Raw genomic sequence first — 24,741 nt, forward strand, 5'->3', positions numbered from 1 at the left:
GAATCAAAACAAATGTGATGCGTTGTAATGATGCGCCACGTGTGGGGACGAGACGTGTCCCCACAGGATTGGTATCTGGTACTCTGGTGTTTGTTCTGAAGGTGTGTAGAAGTTAAAGTTGCCTGATTCTTCTAGTTTTGCATTTTAAATTTAATTTTGACCATTATTTCTAAAACTAAAATACTAATTCTCAATTAATTCTTCCTTGCTTTTTGATGAAGAAACACTTTAATGCCTAGAATGTCCACTACTCCTAGAACTACCTGCAACTTATAGAAACTGTTTTGATCTTTCTCTGATGTCAAATATAAGTCTTTGTGTGTCTTCCTCACATTTAATTTATTGGGTTACAGTTACCGAGAGTGACGCACTGAGATAGAGAAAAATGGACATTGCCATCTGGTAGAGCACAAAAATAGAGTAGGAAGCAATATAAGTAAATCTGCAGCGGCCTTATATTAACCGGAAAATGACAAAAATAGGCCTGCAGAACACCGCTCCGAGGCTAAGTCCCCATCCATGTTAACCTTGCAAGGACCAAAACAAATGTGACGCGTAACTCATTACTGCGATATAGCAGGTAGTCCTTGTATTGTAAGAATGATTATTTTGTAAATACCAGTGCCCGTTTTTCCAATTTCATATATTTAATGGATTTTTTTACTTTTATGATGCATCTTTTGCGTGGTTTGAAAATTATTTACACTATTTTATACAATATCATTGTGCGCCAGCGCGTTTCCCACCGGATGATTTGACGGGCCGGCAATGACATTACGTCGAGAAACGCTGGTGAGAAATGTTTTATTTCGTGTGCTGCATCGATTCCAGGTAATTTTGAAAGCCATATTGTGGATATACAGGACAAATAGACATTAGTCCCTATCACAGCCTGATATTTGAACCCATCAAGTGCCCCAAATGGCGAAAAAAAGTTATTATAAACCAAGCAATTGTGACCATAGACAGAACCGAAGGAACATTCGGTGTATCGCGATATAAAGGTATGTGATTTTACGCTAGGCGAAAATATTACAATAGGGGTCCATGGGGCGTAGCCCCCTGGCTAGGTGTATATATTACCACAGGGGGTCCAGGGGGTAGCCCCCTGGCTAGGCGAAAATATTACAACGGGTCCAGGGAGCGTAGCCCCCTGGCTAGGCATATATATTACCACAGGGGGTCCAGAGGGCGTAGCCCCCTGGCTAGGCGTAAGTATTACAACGGGGGTCCAGGGGGCAGAGCCTTTTGGCTAGGGAATATATAGATCGTAGTGTATAAATCCCACAGGGTTAAGATTAGGTTGGTTTATTGGTTAGGATGCATTGTACGATTACCACAGGGGATGTGGATTATAGGAAACCCCGTAGATTTTTACAGAACGACGGGTTTTATCCCTGTAGAGTTTTTTAAAATTTGGTGCGTCGGTCCGTAGAGTTTCAAAGATGGCGAGGGGCGTCCGTAGAGTTTCAATTGCTGATTTTTACCATTTTTTGTGCTTGTTTACATCATTCGTCGGACAATGTTTGGCTCAGGTTTTTGAAAAATCGACTTTTTAACTTTTCATTAATCACTTTCTTCGATTTCTGCAGCTTCCTATTGACTTCCTATTGCTATCTATTATCCCCCCCCCCTTCAACCCCCGATTCCCCACGCATCCCCCAAGATCGTTGGGTAGAGGAAAGATATAAAAAATCCGATTTTGGAACTTAGTCTCTGAGAGGGTGCGTCGCTCTCGGTAACATTTACAATTTATTGATCTGAAAATTTGTTAGAAGCCTCCAGAACTTCATATCTATCAAATGCATTCTGTACAGCTTCAGACTTGGTTACTAGTCATAGTTTCCTTAATTTGATTAAGTTCTAGATCATATAATCTATTATTTATGTCAATGTAATCTCTTCCAAGCAGATTTTGCACTCAAAAAAAAAAAAAAAAAATTGTCTTACATTCATCTTACAGTAGGTACATCATCCTGAATAACATTTTCATGCAACTCTAACCCTTCAGGATTTTCAACTTCAACATTGTGACTCATAGTGAATACAGTGACTAAACAAAACAGGAATTATAAATATACCAGTACTGCAGCAGTCACCAGTTAACCCACATAAACAATTACCCTGTCTTCAGTTACCTTATTTTAGACTACAGATCAATATTGGGAATGTAAATAACTTCTGTGAATACCTTGTTGTTCTCTTGCTGTGCTTGTCACTTCTGGTCCCTGTTGTTCTTGAAATGTTGTCGGTAGATGAACTAGACTGCTAGGGAAAATCAACTGCTCTACTGGCGCTGCAGCAAAGAACTGTACTTGATAGAAGCTGTAGGCAACTGACGTGTAGTACTGCCTTCTTGGATGGAATTTGACATGGCTTGTAATTTACTGTTGATGGATTTTCACTGACTTATGTGTTGAGGTTTACTAGGCTGAAGTTCTCTTGTGGGGTTTACTAGGCTGTAGTTATGCTCTCATGGTTTTTTACTTGGGTAGAGTTTTACTGGGGTGGAGATTTCCTAGGGTGGAGTTTTACTGTTGCTGTGGCCTTACCCTTTTTGTTGGACTTATTTTTTCTGAATGAATAGTTCAATGGATTCTGGAGAAAAACAGTTCTTGTTGCTTTTTCCTTTATTCTTCATTACTTATGAAATACAATTTCTACATGTTCATCCATATCTTCCATGTCAGTAGTCACACGTAAAACTGTAAACAAAACACGAAAAGTAACACTGTGGTGGCCAAGTGGTCATAAATACTAGTAAACTAATAATAATTCACACAATTAAATCAATTGAAGCACACCTTTGAATGCTAACAGACTTATAAAATGTAACATTATAATAATAGGATAAATAAACTAGTACATAGAACGTAATTTACCTCCTACAATAGGGTCTGGTGCTGTTAGGTTACCACAGCTGCAGTTGAAGTTCAAATACCCATCACTGTATTCAACTTTGAAACATAATCTTTTAAAAAATTTTCATTCACCTATTCTTTCTTAATTGGGCTGCTACACTTACATTAAAACTGTTTTTACTTTATAGGCCCTTATAAACGATGCTTTTAATTTTGGGTGGCTGTCATTACTGCAGAAGTCTTGAAAAGAGAATGTCAGTCACAGGCTTCCTAGTTTTTAAAACTTGCCTCAATAGGATTTAGTTAGTTTTAAAAATAGATTGCTAAGTCCTGTAATGCAATTTTCTCTAAGTTCACAATATTTATAGTCTGGTATCAAGAACACTGAATGCATACCTCATTACTGCAATATGTTAACTAGTTTTGTATTACTACACACAGATAGGTTATACAAAAGGACCACACCAGCTAGGGAGAAATGATTGTTAGGGGGTCCAGAGTCAGAACCCCTGAGGAATATAAGGTGATCAATCAGGGTCTAGGGTTAGGATTGTATTTTAGTTCATATAGCATTGTTTGTGCAAGTTGTGTGTTTAGAATGGGGTTCATTCATTTGTTTGTTCAGGTTGGGGATATTGTCTCAGATGGGTGCATTCCTGTTGTAAACTTACCACTACAAATGAGAGGTTTTGAAACAGTAGGGTATGCATAAAGGTAGGGAAAGTATGAACTCTGTTTAATTTTTATTATTATTTTTTTTTCTACATGAATTGATTAGTGCAGGAAAAGAATAGCTTCAGAAATAAAATCCAGCCCTACCTTGAATCACAGTGAACAAATTACCTGCTTGGTAGCCCAGCAGGTAATTCATTATAGTACAGATGCATTTGGCAGTGACAAAATACCAACTCTGTCACAAAATCTGTTCAGCAAGCTAAATTGCCATGATTGGGCATTTCCTCCCAAGGGAGAGTTGCTAGGATGGCTCTGCCCCCCAACACACCAGGGGGAAACATTGTTTTCACCTCAGTAGTCATGGCAAGATAGAGTTGAAATTCAGGAGCATTGGATTAGCATTAGGCTGTGAGTGGCGCTTTCTACATTATTTTTCCTCTATTTGTGGTATTACTGTCCGTGTCTGCTGATTATTTCTTGTACTTATGAATGCAACTTTTTGTCCTCTACAAGAATACCATCTTCAGTTTTCCTATGTTGCTGCATCCATACTACAAAAATTAATCATCCTGCATAAACTGACTTCATGCATCTCAATAAGACAGTTAGGATACTAGTTCAGATATTTCAACATTTATTGGAGTTAGTAATCAATAATTACCATAAAAAAAAAAAAAAAAAAAAAAAAAAAATATATATATATAAATATATATATATATAAATATATATATATATATAAATATATATATATATATATAAATATATATATATATATATATAAATATATATATATATATATATATATATATAATATTTTATATATATATATATATATATATATATATATGTATATATATATATATATGTGTATATAAAATATGTGTGTATATATATATATATGTATATATATATAATATATATATATAAGTTTTTATATATATATATATATATAAAGGTGTTTATATATATATATATATTTGTTTTATATATATATGTATATATATATATATATATTGTATATATATTTATATATATATATATATATATTATATATATATGTGTGTGTATATATATAATATTGTGTGTATATATATATATAATATATATATTTGTATATATATATATATAGTTGTGTATATATATATATGTGTGGTATATTATATATATATATATATATTATATATTATATATATATATATATGTGTGTGTGTATATATATATATGTGTGTGTGTGTATATATATATATATATGTGTGTGTGTAATATATATATATATATATATATATTATTATGTATATATATAATATATGTATATATTATATATAAATATATTATATATATATATTATATATAAATATATTATACATATATACATATATATATATAGTATATATATAATATATATATATTTTATATATATTATATATATATTATATATATATATTTTAATAATTATATATATATAAAATATATATATATATAAGATATATATAAAATATATATATATATTATATATATAGATATATAATTATATATATCTATAATATATAATATATATACACATAACATATATAATATATATAACACACATATATATATATAATATAATATAATATATATATACTAATCAAATATATATATAATATATAATAACTATATATATATAATATATATACACACACATATATATATATATACACACACATATATTTTATATAATATATATATATATATATATATATTATATATATACTATATATATATATATATATATATATTATAATATATATATATATATAAAATATATATATAATATATATATATAATAATATATATATATATACTACATATATATATATATACTATATATATATATTATACATATATATATATTTTATATATATATATATATATATAATATTATATTTATATATATAATATAATTATATTTTATATATTTATATATATATATTTATAATATATATATAATTATATTATGTTATTTTTTATATATTTTAATATCCTATATATATATATTTATTATATATATATTTTTTTATTTTATTATTTTTTTTTTATCTAATTATATTACTTTAATAAAAAAATATAATAAATATTGAAACTAGATCCTAATGTTATATAATCATTAATGTCATATTATTGCAATATTCAATTTTATGTAAGTATTGGATGCAGCAACATAGGAAATATCCAATGTAAATTACTTGATAACGATTTACAAAAAGTTTGCATTTCATAATGTATATGACATAAATAATCCTAGCTAGACACGAGATCAGTTATATTACATCAAATAGAGGAAAATAAATTAAAGAAAGCCATCTTTCACAGCCTAATTTGTAATCAATAACTACTGAATTATACAACTTATACATATTGCAGATAATGAGGTTTATAAACAATGTTTCCTTGATAAGTATAATTTGTGAGCAGGATGCATTCCTAGCAATATTTGATAAATCCAATATAATTACTCTAACATTTTGTGACAATGTATTTTAATGCCAAATCATTGTATATAAAGATACCTGTGGTACTAAGCATAATTTTTCAGTATTAAGTACTTTTTATTTCTATATTCTTTCAATGATAATCAATTCATGAGAAAAAAAAATATAATAAAATTTAAAGTTTATATTTCCTACTTTATCAAACCTACGTTCAAAACTCTCTTGTATGGTAAGTTTACAACAGGAATGCACCCATCTGAGACAATATCCCCAACCTGAACAAACAAATGAATGAACCCATTCTAAACACACAACTTGCACAAACAATGCTATATGAACTAAAATACAATCCTAACCCTAGACCCTGATTGATCACCTTATATTCCTCAGGGGTTCTGACTCTGGACCCCCTAACAATCATTTCTCCCTAGCTGGTGTGGTCCTTTTGTATAACCTATCTGTGTGTAGTAATACAAAACTAGTTAACATATTGCAGTAATGAGGTATGCATTCAGTGTTCTTGATACCAGACTATAAATATTGTGAACTTAGAGAAAATTGCATTACAGGACTTAGCAATCTATTTTTAAAACTAACTAAATCCTATTGAGGCAAGTTTTAAAAACTAGGAAGCCTGTGACTGACATTCTCTTTTCAAGACTTCTGCAGTAATGACAGCCACCCAAAATTAAAAGCATCGTTTATAAGGGCCTATAAAGTAAAAACAGTTTTAATGTAAGTGTAGCAGCCCAATTAAGAAAGAATAGGTGAATGAAAATTTTTTAAAAGATTATGTTTCAAAGTTGAATACAGTGATGGGTATTTGAACTTCAACTGCAGCTGTGGTAACCTAACAGCACCAGACCCTATTGTAGGAGGTAAATTACGTTCTATGTACTAGTTTATTTATCCTATTATTATAATGTTTACATTTTATAAGTCTGTTAGCATTCAAAGGTGTGCTTCAATTGATTTAATTGTGTGAATTATTATTAGTTTACTAGTATTTATGACCACTTGGCCACCACAGTGTTACTTTTCGTGTTTTGTTTACAGTTTTACGTGTGACTACTGACATGGAAGATATGGATGAACATGTAGAAATTGTATTTCATAAGTAATGAAGAATAAAGGAAAAAGCAACAAGAACTGTTTTTCTCCAGAATCCATTGAACTATTCATTCAGAAAAAATAAGTCCAACAAAAAGGGTAAGGCCACAGCAACAGTAAAACTCCACCCTAGGAAATCTCCACCCCAGTAAAACTCTACCCAAGTAAAAAACCATGAGAGCATAACTACAGCCTAGTAAACCCCACAAGAGAACTTCAGCCTAGTAAACCTCAACACATAAGTCAGTGAAAATCCATCAACAGTAAATTACAAGCCATGTCAAATTCCATCCAAGAAGGCAGTACTACACGTCAGTTGCCTACAGCTTCTATCAAGTACAGTTCTTTGCTGCAGCGCCAGTAGAGCAGTTGATTTTCCCTAGCAGTCTAGTTCATCTACCGACAACATTTCAAGAACAACAGGGACCAGAAGTGACAAGCACAGCAAGAGAACAACAAGGTATTCACAGAAGTTATTTACATTCCCAATATTGATCTGTAGTCTAAAATAAGGTAACTGAAGACAGGGTAATTGTTTATGTGGGTTAACTGGTGACTGCTGCAGTACTGGTATATTTATAATTCCTGTTTTGTTTAGTCACTGTATTCACTATGAGTCACAATGTTGAAGTTGAAAATCCTGAAGGGTTAGAGTTGCATGAAAATGTTATTCAGGATGATGTACCTACTGTAAGATGAATGTAAGACAATTTTTTTTTTTTTTTTTGAGTGCAAAATCTGCTTGGAAGAGATTACATTGACATAAATAATAGATTATATGATCTAGAACTTAATCAAATTAAGGAAACTATGACTAGTAACCAAGTCTGAAGCTGTACAGAATGCATTTGATAGATATGAAGTTCTGGAGGCTTCTAACAAATTTTCAGATCAATAAATTGTAAATGTTACCGAGAGCGACGCACCCTCTCAGAGACTAAGTTCCAAAATCGGATTTTTTATATCTTTCCTCTACCCAACGATCTTGGGGGATGCGTGGGGAATCGGGGGTTGAAGGGGGGGGGGGATAATAGATAGCAATAGGAAGTCAATAGGAAGCTGCAGAAATCGAAGAAAGTGATTAATGAAAAGTTAAAAAGTCGATTTTTCAAAAACCTGAGCCAAACATTGTCCGACGAATGATGTAAACAAGCACAAAAAATGGTAAAAATCAGCAATTGAAACTCTACGGACGCCCCTCGCCATCTTTGAAACTCTACGGACCGACGCACCAAATTTTAAAAAACTCTACAGGGATAAAACCCGTCGTTCTGTAAAAATCTACGGGGTTTCCTATAATCCACATCCCCTGTGGTAATCGTACAATGCATCCTAACCAATAAACCAACCTAATCTTAACCCTGTGGGATTTATACACTACGATCTATATATTCCCTAGCCAAAAGGCTCTGCCCCCTGGACCCCCGTTGTAATACTTACGCCTAGCCAGGGGGCTACGCCCTCTGGACCCCCTGTGGTAATATATATGCCTAGCCAGGGGGCTACGCCCCATGGACCCCTATTGTAATATTTTCGCCTAGCGTAAAATCACATACCTTTATATCGCGATACACCGAATGTTCCTTCGGTTCTGTCTATGGTCACAATTGCTTGGTTTATAATAACTTTTTTTCGCCATTTGGGGCACTTGATGGGTTCAAATATCAGGCTGTGATAGGGACTAATGTCTATTTGTCCTGTATATCCACAATATGGCTTTCAAAATTACCTGGAATCGATGCAGCACACGAAATAAAACATTTCTCACCAGCGTTTCTCGACGTAATGTCATTGCCGGCCCGTCAAATCATCCGGTGGGAAACGCGCTGGCGCACAATGATATTGTATAAAATAGTGTAAATAATTTTCAAACCACGCAAAAGATGCATCATAAAAGTAAAAAAATCCATTAAATATATGAAATTGGAAAAACGGGCACTGGTATTTACAAAATAATCATTCTTACAATACAAGGACTACCTGCTATATCGCAGTAATGAGTTACGCGTCACATTTGTTTTGGTCCTTGCAAGGTTAACATGGATGGGGACTTAGCCTCGGAGCGGTGTTCTGCAGGGCCTATTTTTGTCATTTTCCGGTTAATATAAGGCCGCTGCAGATTTACTTATATTGCTTCCTACTCTATTTTTTGTGCTCTACCAGATGGCAATGTCCATTTTTCTCTATCTCAGTGCGTCACTCTCGGTAACTGTAACCCAATAAATTAAATGTGAGGAAGACACACAAAGACTTATATTTGACATCAGAGAAAGATCAAAACAGTTTCTATAAGTTGCAGGTAGTTCTAGGAGTAGTGGACATTCTAGGCATTAAAGTGTTTCTTCATCAAAAAGCAAGGAAGAATTAATTGAGAAATTAGTAATTTTAGTTTTAGAAATAATGGTCAAAAATTAAATTTAAAATGCAAAACTAGAAGAATCAGGGCAACTTTAACTTCTACACACCTTCAAGAACAAACCACCAGAGTACCAGAGTACCAATCCTGTGGGGACACGTCTCGTCCCCCACACGTGGCGCATCATTACAACGCATCACATTTGTTTTGATTCTTGCGAGGTAAACATGGAAGGGACTTAGAAAATGAAGGGGCGATCTTCTCTCTTGTCTGTCCTATATCTCCCTTATTTTCAATTTGCACACTTTTTGCCATAGATGAAAAGTGTCTTAGTTTTCATCAAGGTATACATACAGTTATTTTACTGTAATCCTGGTTGACATGCACGGAAAATTTTTCCTTTCCTCTATTCACCGATCTTGGGGGATGTGTGGGGAACTGGGAACTGATAGGGGGGGGGGGGGGGGCACAAGATGTCAATAGGAAGCTGTAGAAATCAAAGTGTGATTTATGAAATGTTAAAAAGTTGATTTTTCGAAAACCCAAGCCAAACTTTGTCCAAAGAATGCAAGTAAATCAGCACAAAAAATAAAAACAGCTAATGAAACTCTACAGATATCTCCACTCCTATGGACCGACATCCTAAATTTCGAAAAACTCTACAGGAATCAACCCTATCGTTCGATATAAATCTATGGGATTTCACATAATCCAGATCCCCTGTGGTAATTGTACAATGCATCTTAACCAATAAACCAATCTAACTATGATCTATATATTCCCTAGCCAGGAGGCTATGCCCTCTGGACCCTCATGGTAATATATACACCTAGCCAGAGGGCTACACCCCTGGACCCCCATGGTAATATATATGCCTAGCCAGGGGGCTACGCCCCCTGGACCCCATGGCTTTAAGAAAATACGATCTAAATATTCCCTAGTGAGGGGACTCTGCTGCCCAGAACCCCAGGGTATACCCACATACTTCTATACAGCAAAAGACTGAACTTTTCTTTGCTTCCATCTATGGTCTGAATTCCTTGGTTTCTAATAATTTTTTTCAGCATTTCGGGCACTTGATGGGCTCAGATATCAGGGTGAGATAGATACTAATGTCTACTTGTTCTGGCTTTAAAAATGACCTGGAATCAACGCAACACTTAAAATGAAAAATTTCTCAGGAGAGTTTCTCAACAAACAGCGTCACACAGCCTGTCAAATCTCTCGGTGGCAAAACGTGGATGTGCTGAAGGTTATTGTACATTATATTGTAAACAATTACCAAAGCGTAAAAGTATAATAAAAGTAAGAGAATCCAATAAATACATGAATTCAGAAAAACAAACACTGGTGATTACAAAATAATCATTCTCACAAGTGTATAGTAATACACTGACTACTTGATGGATCGCAATAATGAGTTAGGCTTCACACTTGTTTTGGTCCTTGCAAGTGAACATGGATGTGGAGGAGAGCAGTGCCATGCAGGGCCTATTTTCATAATTTCCCAGTAAATATGAGGCCTCTGCAGATTTAGCTGTACTGTTTCCTACTCTATTTTTTATGTTCTACAAGATGGTAGTGTCCATTTTCCTCTATCTTTGTGTGTTGCTCTTGGTAATATTAACCAAAATAGTCATAAGCAAGACAGGTAGAGCTGCTCCAGACTCACCCTTACTGAAAAATGACAAAAACATCTGCTGCATATCACCACTCAGAAACTAAGTACACAACACTCTCACAGCAAGAGTTCTTAATGCTTGTTATCTATAAGTTGGTATGAAATGCTAATAAAGGGGGATACAGGGAGGGGTTCCCCCATCCAGGGAATAAATAGAAGGATGGAGAGCTTAGGTTTGGATTTTTGGGTTCACATGATGCTCTAGTTCTGCCACTTGGTCTCTGGAAGGTGCATCACTCTTGGTAACAAGTACACTAATGTAGCAGCACGACCCCGCAACCTGAAGTTCAGTGTACTTTCCCAGGTTGGGTCACATCAGGTCCACAGCCATGTCCGTGCTCACTGGACAGCGGGCTCCCCTCGTTCTTATACTAAGAATAATAGTAATGGCAACTCAACTCGTATTTTCTATGATGTCATTACATATCAATACATGATTGGTGGGATTAACTGGTTAATGTTAATGAGAGCAAAGTTCAAAGACAGAAGGAAATGGACACTCCTCTTGTATAGAGGATCAAAAATAGAGTAATAAAATGTTTAATGTTACTGAGAGTGATGCAGAGATGGAGGGAAATAGACACTACCAACTTATAGACCAAAAGAAATAAGCGTCGTAACAGGTACAGTTACTCCAGCTGGGGGGGGGGGGTTGCCCCTCCTGTCTAGTGAATAAATAAAAGGTAGGAAAGGTTAGGTTTGGGCTTTGGGGTTCGCATGACACCCTGGTTTTGAGACTCACTGGTGGGTGCATCACATCTCGGTAACAAGCACCTATTAACTAGCTCCTTTTGCACATGAGCAGGATTAAAATTTGAGTTTAAATGTTAATGCCAGATTAACTTTAATGGTGTGTACAGAGGACACTACAAGAAAGTAAAAACGTCTAACAGTGTAGATTATTGGAAACAGCTTAGTTTTGCTGTTTCCCAGCAACTATAAATAGCAGAAAGTCAAATATTATACCATTATGTAACACTTAATGGTATTTCATAAGGGGAAGCACATGCGAAGGTATGTGCTCTTGAAGTCACCTTTACTTTTTAAAGGGACTGCCACTCGGAGACCCATACATCAATCTTTATCGCATATTCCTTTAATTTGTCTTCATTCCTGTAAAGTTACAAATTATTAGGAATGATACAAGATCCTCTGGTAATTCACAGATCATAAGCCTGCTTCTCTCTCACTTTATTCACGAAACAGGAAAGTGATACACCCGGCGCGGCGACCCATTATGTGCAAGGTGACCTTCCCTACAAACCTCTATATCGTTCTCTCTTCATTAAGAAGGCCGGTGAACTGAAAGGTTTACTTCACATTGAGAAGGCCACGATAACACATGGAACACAGATTAAAACATAGAAATGAGAATTCTCACCAGAGATTTCGTCACTCGTGCAGCCATGATGCCGGCCAGTCTCCTACTGAAGGGTGATTCCGAATTCCTGCTGAAATATTATAGGGTTTCACGGTTTTATGATCCTTCATGAAATCTTGAATTAAAAGTTTTAATCAGGATAGGGTAATTGTGTGTTTCAGCAGGTTTAGACGAGCAAATATCAAATAGGCCATTTGTGAGAATATATATATTTTTTGTGATCCTCCATCTACTCAAGGTTATTTAGCAATAGTAATTGATTTGTAGTTATTTTCTACCATTCTGCCATATATATTATATAAAAAGTATTCCATTTAAAATAAATAAATAAATAAATAAAATTCACTTTTTGTCTATTCAATGGTTTCGGATACAGTCGTATTGATCAGCGGTTAGAGCAAACCCAAATTGATAAAAAGAAAAAAAATACCCACTTGTATTCTAAATTAATAAGTTTATACCAATAATATTTAATAGATACTAAAAGGTAAAAAAATATAAGAACATTTTCAAAAGATATATCACTCACAAGGCATTTGCTTGCAGACGGTGACAATCCACACCTGAGTGTAACCAAAAGTTTCACTGCTTTTCCCTTCGAGACGCCAATTTAACCGTTTCCTTCTCCCTCGATTCATAGTTAGTTGACTGACGATGTCGGACACCGAGCAGAAAGCGGAGAGTGGAGCTCTTGAGAAAGTGGAAGAGCAGTCGCCCGAAGGAGGAGAGGAAAAGAAAGAGGTGAAGGGAAGAGAACCAATATGGATGCAAAAACAAAACACTTATTTGCGTAAATATTTAGGGAGTTTGGGCTGTTTCTCAAAATTGAATGGAGTTATTAATCAAAATCGCTGATATTGATAATGAACGGGTCTGAGCCTTTACAGTGACTTCGAGTAATTGGCAACGGAAACGAATTGAACAGAATCGCGTTGGTTCAGGTTTTTTATTTATTTAAAAAACTTGTCAGTATATATATTTTTTTCGTCCCTACTTTTCCTCTATTCTTATAGTCATTTTTCAGAATACCTTTGCATAACCGATCTCGACGATTTTGGCATCGATGGATCCCCCGCTCTCTCCTATACATGTCAAAACTAACCTCGAAAACAATCTTGGCCCAGGTAGCAGGGGAGGACTTGAGGTACCAGGGACATTTGCAAGTAAAATATGAGTAACATACACAGAATCAGTCACTATATTGCTTAATGCAGGCTTTTCCCCCCTGCAATCCCCCTTCTGGGGGACTGGCACCTCCAACCCCTTGCAGTGGAAACAAAAAATCCTCCATTCACTGCTGGGTAGAATGTAGCACGGACATGTGGGAGCGCCAATTAGGTACGCTATCCTGCTGTATGTACATGGAGGATTTTGTTTTCCTGAGCGGGCGTTGAGGGTGACAGCCTTCCATGGGGGTATCGCAGGAGGCACAGCCTTCTGTATCCAGCAGTATAGTGAGATATCTTCATTAAGTTAGTTTACCCCACAACTTCCCCAATACCATCCATGCCCTCCCTTGCAATCGGGGCCAAGAATGAGTGGATTGGGGGGGGTGGGGGTCAGTGGCAGAATTCCTTCATAAATATGTTCTAGAAGGTGAGAGGATTCTTTCGATACCAAAATCACTGCAATTGGTTATATGAAGGTATTGTGAAAAATTACTATTTTTATATTTAGGGAGAGTATTGGCAACATGTAACAGTTCATTACCGAAAGAAATCCTGAGGTCCACACTTACGGTTGTGATTTGGAAATTTAAAAACGTAATTTTATTTCTGTTTTATCCAACAATTTGCTGTTAATCATTATGGATATTTATCCAGAATAGGGCTACTTCTAGTGATGCTGTAGCTTCTGCACTTCATGCTCTAGCAAAGGTTGATAAATCTGAAATGGTTAAATTGGGACTAATTCATTATTCGGTTGTCACTAGGGAGACATACAAGCTGTCTTGCCAAAGTATGTCGAAGAGGTTTGTTGACCACTGCCAAGAATAAAAGTACAGAAGCCATAGACATTTCCAGACGATAGGCCTTTACATTTACAAATCTTTTTGTTATGGGTGTGAGTTATGATCATTACATTTCTTTTCTTAGTTGGTGCATAGTCCTCTTGTAAGTCATTACCATAAGCTCTGTCATGGTTGGATATTAGTGTAATTTAATGTAATAGTTTATGACTACTTGATTTTCATACAGTATGCTCTTATTCTAGATAATTAGCCATAACAGTTTGCTGCCTTTGATATTGGTATTTATAGTACAGTTTATTTCCTAATTACAAAGTTGACAGAAACCATTATTTGACTGTAACATATCTTTACCACATTTGATACGATAACAATTTTAACGGTAATATTTTCTTTACTTTCCATGCTTTATTTTTATTTTTTAAATCAAATATAAGTTGATTATGAATGGCATTGATAGACATCAAACTGCTTATCTTCATGAACGAACATTAGAGGTTGAAAAACTATTGTAGGGAACTCATAGAATGTTTCCATGAAAAGATACACATTTTTTGTGATATCACGGATTCCTTATACTTCAGTTTTTATAGTGCCAAATATCCAATTAAACAATACTTTAAGATAGTATCATTCCAGTGATTCAGATACTCTTATGTATTGATTTACTTTTACATAGAATTATAATTTTTGGTCTGGTGCCCCCCCCCCCCCACTGGTTCAAAAAGTTAGTTTAGCATGTATTACTATAATGTTTGAAGAAAATCCTTATAACAATGAGTCAAATGTGGTACTTATAAACACAATATTAAGAATTTAGGAACTATTTTAGATACATAATACTTGAATTACCATGTATTTGCAAGCATATCTGTGCTTGAAATCTGAGGAATAATGTATATTAAAATTCTATTTTACAACTCTTGGTTGAATCACTGGAAATATACTCAGCAGACAGTCACTGGGCCATCCATGCTGTTGATTGTTGGAGACATGGTAATAAGACATCTCAGGTCCGTGGTTTTCCATTGGTTATGTCAAGTAGCCTGACTGCTGATTGGTCAGTCACCTACTGATAATGCCCAGTCTTGGCAGGCTGTGGAATTAACTTACAAGGTAATCATTAAACTTACAGCTGCATACCACGTGCCTAGGTTACCACTGTGTATGGCAGATCATACAAACAATAGAATGTGAAGAGAGGTGTTGCATGCATTGCAGCGAGCCAAACACTACACTTGTACATTACTTAGAGAATTGTGTGCACATGCAATTCCTAAGACAAAGCCCGCAGAACACAGCCGTCGTGCTGGTAAAGAGATTATGCGAATGCTTACACCATGGCTACAGGAGCGCCTGCTGGCAATCCCACCGCCACGGTAAGCACCGAGTGTCAGAGAAACAAATGAGACATCCATAAAAAGCTGACACAGGCCGGGCCATAAGTGAAAGGCCCGGGCGAAGCCAGAACTTCGCAAATCTCATAGCTAACTGCATACCACATTTTAAAACCTTTTTGAATATAGACTGGTTACAATGTAGTAAGCAGATTGAAAAGTACAGTGTAGTAAGGTGGTTACAGTGTCCTCAACCTTGGAAAGGATAGGTTGTTTTGAGTATCCCGGCCTAGCTTGCCATGCTCCCACAATTTTATTATTATTATTATTATTATTACCTAAATTACATATTTATGGTTCTATTTGTACCTTTAAAAGGATTCAACAACAACAACAAAAGGCAGGGGGGGGGGGGTTGCAGCACCCCAAAAAATGATTGTGTTCTCTTCATTAAACAACCTCCCTACCTCCACCCCCTGAAAAACTGAAACGATGCCCGTTTTGGCATTGAGGTAATTGGGATAACCTTGATGTTTCCTTCCCTGTAGTACAGGGTTCATCAGTTCAGTTCTACAGAGTACAAAAGAAACTTAACTTATTCTGTAATCTTATGGATTAGGAAAGAATTTAATTACCATGAGCCACCAAGTAGTAACAATAAATTCACTAGAATGATAGATTTATCATTATGATATAAATAATGAATGCATTCACAATCATACCCTATCAAAAACTTTAGAAAAAAAAACTCCAGATACATACTAATTCTGATGACTGATTGTGTGAAGCTGCCCTCAGACTGACTTGTTCTTGTCAAAGAGTGTAGGTTTATATGTATAAAGATTGGGAATATGATAATTGTTGTTAATTTGTAGTTGATTTGGTCGTATTTAGTAAAAATCTTGATTGATGTTCATATTATAGATAATTTAGATTTGCTTATTCTATAGATGGGTTGGTACTGGTGGCCTTAATTATCATCTTGTATTTTAGAGTTAAATCTTTAACTAATGTATCTGATTGAATGGGTTCGGTAATTACTTATTCAATCTAAGCCAGTGGAGACTATATTATGAATTTGTCATTGGGCAGTTTAGGGCTAAGATGTAAATGAACAATTAAATTGTCAGACAATTTAAACACTGATTGCAGTGATTGCAAAGGGTTTGCTTACAAATAGGTAAAACAAAATTGGAAGAGTGCATGTGAAGAGAAATCACATTGCTTGGAGTATCAGTGCCATGAATATTAATTTGTATCCTATTAAAATCTGCAAGGGGAAAGTATAAGAGAAAGCTGAGGAATGATGCAAATAATACTGGCTTAGTAATTGTGTAATTTATCCTTTATTGTTTTATTTATTTTTTATTTATTTATTTATTTATTTATTTTGTTTGTTTATTTTTTATCTAAACGTTACATGAAAAGGTCTATAAATATTCACATTTGAAATTAAAAACATTGCATGGAGCCCGTAATTCTTCCAGGTTCACTTTCAACTCATGTATTCAGAGCACTTTGATATGAGTAGAGGGCATGCATTTCATATACAAAAGTCAAAACTGACAAATTCATACAAATTGTTAACTTTAAAGTGGAGTTAACTCATTTAATCTTTCTTATGCTAGAATGTATCTAGAACTATTGACTTTGTTTTATTTCATTGTCTTAAATGTTACCAAGATTTTAGTATCAATTTGATAATCATAACATCAATAACAATTACAGTATTGATATCAATTATATATTTTTTTTAAATTACTTTCCTACAAATTCAAGGAATAGGAAAATCAGGATCAGTCACTAGGGCCTACTGATAGACTCCTTGCCGGCTGAGCACATGTGGAGCCATATGTATGTAACAAAATTCACAAAAAAAACTACAGGGGACAGAACACAAATCTGTGGTGGTTGGGTTAAATACCTGTAGGCTTCTTCAGTTTTGAACACTGAAGTGTTTGTGAGGCATTTTACTTGGATTTTTATATTCATCAAATACATTCTGGTTAGTGCTAGGAACAAATATCTTTAGTTTTACAACAGTAAAATATCTATAAATTATGAATATAACAATTGTAGTAAGTTGTAGTTGATAAGGATAAATCTGATATGCGAAGCTTAGCCTTGCCTGGGCTATGCCTTGAGGGGAGCCCGGCCTGTCGACTAATGCTGACTCGGCTGAACCTAATCCTTACCCGCCGTGGTGCCCAGCCACAGCAGTAATCTCCAGGCGACAGTTGCAACTTCTCGCGCCTGGGCAGCGCACGAACCGCCGACCCCTTGGATGAGAGGTCGACATGTTACCACTGTACTAGCCCAGAGGCTTTGTAGTTGATGGGATGAATTTTGATAAGATCCTGACTCTTCTTCATTTGTTGATAATTTAGATCTATACCAAATATGGAAAACATTTACTTAGTCTGTAGACTTCATACAGCTAGGTTAGTACTGCTGATCTTAATCATTATCCTATATTGTAAATCTTTTAACTACTGTAACCTTTGAATACCACATACTCTTGTCTTCTTTTCTCAACCAGTTGACATCTGTTTTCTTTTTCCCCTCATACTCTTCTTAGCCATGGTTACTTTTTTCTTTGTTAATTTGTCGACCAAAGGCATTTACAAAGTGACTTTTGCCAGAAGTCTTGAATGCTTATTTTGTTTTCAGCCCCCTATGAGTGCAGCGAGTATTGAGGCTGCAGAAGAAGCAAAACTGCGATCAAAGTATCCCATTGTAGGGCGACCAATGGCAGGCCACTCAGCATTTCTTCAAAAGAGGCTGGCAAAGGGAGTAAGTGTTCAGTAGTTTTTTGTCATATTCTGCATTTTATTTATTAGTTTTTCTTTCTTTCTTTTTTTTCTGATAATAGCTACATTGGGGGGCTCCTGAAACTTGAGTGTGAGCTTGGTTTATTGAAATTTGTTTTTGTTTTTTAAGCATATTTCTGTGAAAGGCTTGACTCCTGTCTTTTAAGATTTTATTTTAATATATAAAATAAGTAATAATAATGCTGTTTTGTGGTATTAATAGTGACATTAGTTTGTATGGAAAGAGTTTAAATTGTCAGATATGAGGAATTGATATGTTAGACAATCACTGGCTATATAATAGAAATATAATTATGCTGTTGTACTTTCTAGCAAAAATACTTCGATTCGGGAGATTACCAGATGGCTAAACAGAAGCCAGCAACCAAGTCACGAATGCCTCCACTCTTAGCACAGCCCACTGGAGAAGCCATCCCCACCCCAGAGTCTGTGCCTGTTCGCAAGACTTCTATTATTCAGCAAAGTAAACTGACCACTGCATCATAAGTCAAGTGTGACTTAAAAAAGAAATGTTTCTTAATTGTCTTTATTTTTTAGATTTTTTTTGTTTTGCCCATTTACTACACTGTAGGTGTGGGAATATACTGATGAGCAGTCCCTGTAGGTTAAGAGCTTAATATAAGGTAATATAGCCCAAAACATCTATTTAGGGCTTGATGCATGCATGATCCACAGGCAGTGAGGAAAATATCAGCTGTGATTTAAATCTTAGATAAAATAGTCATGCATTCTTCATTATTCCCAGTGATGCTATAGGAGGGACTGGTTGGCAATATATCCCTCAAACCTACAGGATTTTGTACCTCTCCAGTATGATGCAAGCTCCACATGTTTTGTGAAACTTGTTGCTAAATCATATCAAGGAGTTTGTTTAAATAAAGGGTTCCTTAATACTTGTAATGGAGTAGTTAGAAAAGGTTATACTTATTTTCCATACCATATAATGAATGATTTTTCTATTATATTACATTGGGTCAGGTCACAGAAAAGAAGTGAAATGTTTTATGTTGACATTCAGGATTTTAGTTTCGTGTTTTTAAGTATCTGAGGTTCCCGAATGACATTATAAGGGCTTTAGCTGGATGGAGAATCCATAACTTTAAGAGAATGTAAAACAGAATATAACTTTTCTAATAGCCATTTTTGTGCTGAAGAAACTGTTTGAGAAAGAAAGCTTTCCTACATAGTGTATACAAATACATAGTCATGTAACAAAATCAGAAGCTATGTGCCCATCTTTTACTCAACAATATTCAGGGACTGTTTAGGACTTGCATTCTGCTTTATTAGGAGGTGTTTTTTGTTTGCAAGCATTGTACCACCTCTTTGCTTAAGAACAATATCTTTTGGTCTTCAAGAAGTGTAGAAGTGCCATTCTTTTTTTTCTTTTTCTTTTCTTTTCTTTTTTCTTTTTTGCTGATCCTTTTAAATAGCCAGTGAATGTAAATAGAAATATTTGATATTCCAAATAGGACCTTGTTGTATCTTCATGTTGTCTATGGACTTCACCAAAATCTGTCCTTCCACAGTAATTTAAATGTTGGAAAAAAAAAAAAAAAAAAAAAAAAAAAAAGATGACATGAGAGGTGTGGATGCTAAGTTAATCAGTGTATGTAGGATTATCAAGGAGTTGCCAAAATGTTTACCAAGCACTGGAGTTTTTTACCTTTGCGACCCTTTTCAAATTGTTTTGTAAACACAAATTTCACTCCGCAAAGTTCATTGTGTTGATGTTTTCCTCCTTTTTCTTTTTAAAACTTGGAAGTCGAAATATAACTTTTGAAAAGGGACAAATTGTAACTTAGAAGTTTGAGTATGTCTTTCATTTTAGGGGGGGGAAATATTTATTAAATAGATCTTCTAGCATCAGTGGTGATTGGGAGCAGGAACCATAGCAAAGTAGCCATTAGGTCAAGCTTGTGAGTGGATTTGCCAAACTTTCCAGTGACTTGCGCATAGCTCACACATCCTTATCTGGTCGTATCATTAGCTTCTGAATGCCAGTGTGATGCAGTTCAATATTTTTATCTAATATCTCATTGTAATTGTGCATAAGTTTTTGTTTTGTTTTGTTAAATGGGAAGTAACATAATATTATGGATGTAAATTTTCAAATGAAAACAAGCTTATATTTAATCTTTGTTTTCATGTCATTACATTAGTTGCTTTGTTTTGCATGTTAAATTTTATCCATTTCTTTCCTGTCCTGTAAAGACGAAGTCAGTAAAATAAACCAATATTTAGTAGAGATCTCTGCCACCCTTAAGCAAAGTTGACCGATTTTGAAAAAGGATTTTTAGTTATAGACAAGAAACATATTCATATAAGGTATATCATATAGCCAGTATATTATCAATATTTATTCAGAGTAAAAATGCCATGACCTTTCATTCATTAACTATTGTATGCAGTTATTACTGTAAACCTTAATTTCTTATCAAGATATTCTAAAAGTTTAAAAGTATTGACCATTTTGAATAGGTGTAATTGTCTTAGCTATTAGTCAACTGGTATAATACATTTATTTTGAAGAACCACAGTAAATAATGAAGGATTTTTAAGAAAAATCTGTTCCTAGATATGTATTATACAGCATGTTTGTGCAGGATATGTAGTAGTACTGTTGCCTTTTGCACAGTTTGACACTACATTTAGAGAAAAGTCTGTACTTATATTGTAAATATGATATTGGAAATCAGTTGACAGTTTTACAGAATGCAGTACATTGCTTCAGATATATTTGACTGCAGTAGAAATCAGACAAAAAAGTAATGCAGTTATATAGCCATTTGGTTTAAAATACTCTGGAATTATCTTTTAAAAATGTTCTACTGAAGTTCATAAAATATGTGAATCATTATTCAGTAAGGCAAAATAAAGGAAAAGGTAAGATGATATCCTAGATTATACCTGGGATATATGCTGAGAATGTGAGAGGAAATTTTTAAAAATTAAATTTATAGAAATACAAATGCAAATACATACATTTATACTCACAAATATTGTGTAGTAAACATCTTTCTATTACAGCTAAGAATTGTCCCCATGTAACTAAACAAAAAATCTTTACACTAAAAAAAAAGTATTACACAAGTTCCTCCCCCCAAAAAAAAAACTAAGAATATGTATATTAATTACCTAATCATTTAAACTAGTAAATATTTCTTTTTTTCTGTTCACAATGGGATTGCACTTTTAAAATTCATATTTACTTCCAGTATATCAGCAAAAACAATTTTATGAAGGGCATGCAGCTGACTTGTGTAATGAATACACATTTCCTAATACATATGTATCTTCTCCATTTATGAGAAAATTCTTATACTGAATTTATCTCTTACCATCAAGCTGTTTTCAAGCAGTTAATTATGTCAATTACATAGAGAAGTCAGTCATTTTCATTCACTACATAAGCATTGTTAAAATTAAATATTGTAGGTAACACAAACACATACATGTATATTCTGGGGAAGAAAGTGATAGTTAGATATTTTTTTACAGGTATCATTATCCAGTGGTATTATTATGTGATTAAACAGGATTTAAATATATTAGTAAGCTATGGTATATGGATGCTAACAATGTTGATTTGATGAATACACATAATGGATAAACCAATAGTAGAATTTTATTAACCCAAGGGTACTGTGAAAGTGTTAGTGTGTGGCTCAACATACATTTTGATGTTCAGAGATTTTAATCAGATTTCTCCATAGTCAGACAATTACGCATATATGTGAATGTAAAATACCAGTAAATTGAAGGCCCTTCCTACATTTTTCTTTTTTTCCTCTTTTTAAAATTTATTTTATATTTTTAAATATTTTATTTATTTATTTATTTTTTTTATTTATTTATTTTTTTTTTTCTTAACCCATCTCGCATATATTCACATATACAAAAGTATTCATGTGATATATGTAAATGTCAGTATATATATATATATATATATATATATATATATATATATATATATATATAATATATATATTATATATATATTATATATATATATATATATATATATATAATATTATATATATATATAAATAATATATAATATATATATAATTATTATATATATATAATATATATATATAATATAATATAATATATATATATATATATACTGAAATTTATACATATATCACATAATTACTTTTGTATATGTGAATATATGCGAGATGGGTTAAGAAAAAAAAAATAAATAAATAAAAAAAATAAATATATATAAATAAAATAATATTAAAAATATAAAATAATTATTTTAAAAAGAATAAATATAAAAAATGTAAGGAAGGGCCTTCAATTTATGGTAATTTTACATTACATATATGCTAATTTCTGACTATGGAGAAATTGATTAAAATCTCTGTAACATCAAATGTATATTGAGCCACACACTAACACTTTCACAGTACCTTGGTTAATAAAATTCATATATTGGTTTATCCATTATGTGTATTATCAAATCAAATATTTAAACATCATATACAATATTTAACTATATATATTTTAAATCCTGTTTAATCAAAATAATAATACATGGATCAATGATACTGTAAAAAATATCTAACTATCACTTTCTTCCCCTAGAATATACATTATGATGTTTGTGTTACACTACATATTTAATTTTAACATGCTATGTAGTAATGAAAATGACTGACTTACTCTATGTAATTGACATAATTAACTGCTTGAAAAAACAGCTTGATGGTAAAGATAAATTCAGTATAGAATTTTCATAAATGGAGAAGATACATATGTATTAGAAATGTATTCATTACACAAGTCAGCTGCATGCCCTTCATAAAATTGTTTTTGCTGATATACTGGAAGTAAATATGAATTTTAAAAGTGCAATCCCATTGTGAACAGAAAAAAAGAAATATTTACTAGTTTAAATGATTAGGTAATTAATATACATATTCTTAGTTTTTTTTTTGGGGGAGGAACTTGTGTAATACTTTTTTTTTAGTGTAAAGATTTTTTGTTTAGTTACATGGGGACAATTCTTAGCTGTAATAGAAAGATGTTTACTACACAATATTTGTGAGTATAAATGTATGTATTTGCATTTGTATTTCTATAAATTTAATTTTTAAAAATTTCCTCTCACATTCTCAGCATATATCCCAGGTATAATCTAGGATATCATCTTACCTTTTCCTTTATTTTGCCTTACTGAATAATGATTCACATATTTTATGAACTTCAGTAGAACATTTTTAAAAGATAATTCCAGAGTATTTTAAACCAAATGGCTATATAACTGCATTACTTTTTTGTCTGATTTCTACTGCAGTCAAATATTCTGAAGCAATGTACTGCATTCTGTAAAACTGTCAACTGATTTCCAATATCATATTTACAATATAAGTACAGACTTTTCTCTAAATGTAGTGTCAAACTGTGCAAAAGGCAACAGTACTACTACATATCCTGCACAAACATGCTGTATAATACATATCTAGGAACAGATTTTTCTTAAAAATCCTTCATTATTTACTGTGGTTCTTCAAAATAAATGTATTATACCAGTTGACTAATAGCTAAGACAATTACACCTATTCAAAATGGTCAATACTTTTAAACTTTTAGAATATCTTGATAAGAAATTAAGGTTTACAGTAATAACTGCATACAATAGTTAATGAATGAAAGGTCATGGCATTTTTACTCTGAATAAATATTGATAATATACTGGCTATATGATATACCTTATATGAATATGTTTCTTGTCTATAACTAAAAATCCTTTTTCAAAATCGGTCAACTTTGCTTAAGGGTGGCAGAGATCTCTACTAAATATTTTATTTTACTGACTTCGCTTTACAGACAGGAAAGAAATGATAAATTTAACATGCAAAACAAGCAACTAATGTAAGACATGAAAAAAAGATTAATATAAGCTTGTTTCATTTGAAAATTTACATCCATAATATTATGTTACTTCCATTTACAAAACAAAAAAACTTATGCACATTACAGAATATAGATAAATATGAACTGATCACACTGGCATTCAAAATTTAGGGACATGCAAACTAAGATTTTTGCAAATAT

At 33.3% G+C, this 24,741-nt stretch overlaps 2 protein-coding genes across 2 annotated transcripts in view; one reads left to right on the forward strand and one right to left on the reverse strand.

Annotated features, from left to right (window-relative positions):
- LOC119577932 (probable isocitrate dehydrogenase [NAD] subunit alpha, mitochondrial) overlaps positions 1-12,687 on the reverse strand; it is a 17,995-nt gene extending 5,308 nt beyond the window's left edge. The window contains exon 1 of the mRNA XM_037925618.1: positions 12,536-12,687. Coding sequence (XP_037781546.1) covers positions 12,536-12,562 — 27 coding nt within the window. The 5' untranslated portion in view covers positions 12,563-12,687. The remainder of the gene's footprint in view (positions 1-12,535) is intronic.
- Positions 12,688-13,063: 376 nt separating this feature from the next.
- On the forward strand, positions 13,064-22,290 carry LOC119577933 (cAMP-regulated phosphoprotein 19-like). Its single transcript, XM_037925619.1, has 3 exons — positions 13,064-13,276; positions 18,512-18,634; positions 18,985-22,290. The coding sequence occupies exons 1-3, from the start codon at positions 13,190-13,192 to the stop codon at positions 19,156-19,158; spliced, it is 384 nt and encodes a 127-aa protein (XP_037781547.1). The 5' UTR covers positions 13,064-13,189; the 3' UTR covers positions 19,159-22,290.
- Positions 22,291-24,741: the final 2,451 nt, after the last annotated feature.

This window comes from Penaeus monodon, chromosome 10 (genome assembly GCF_015228065.2).
Source record: "Penaeus monodon isolate SGIC_2016 chromosome 10, NSTDA_Pmon_1, whole genome shotgun sequence".
Lineage (NCBI taxonomy): Eukaryota > Metazoa > Arthropoda > Malacostraca > Decapoda > Penaeidae > Penaeus > Penaeus monodon.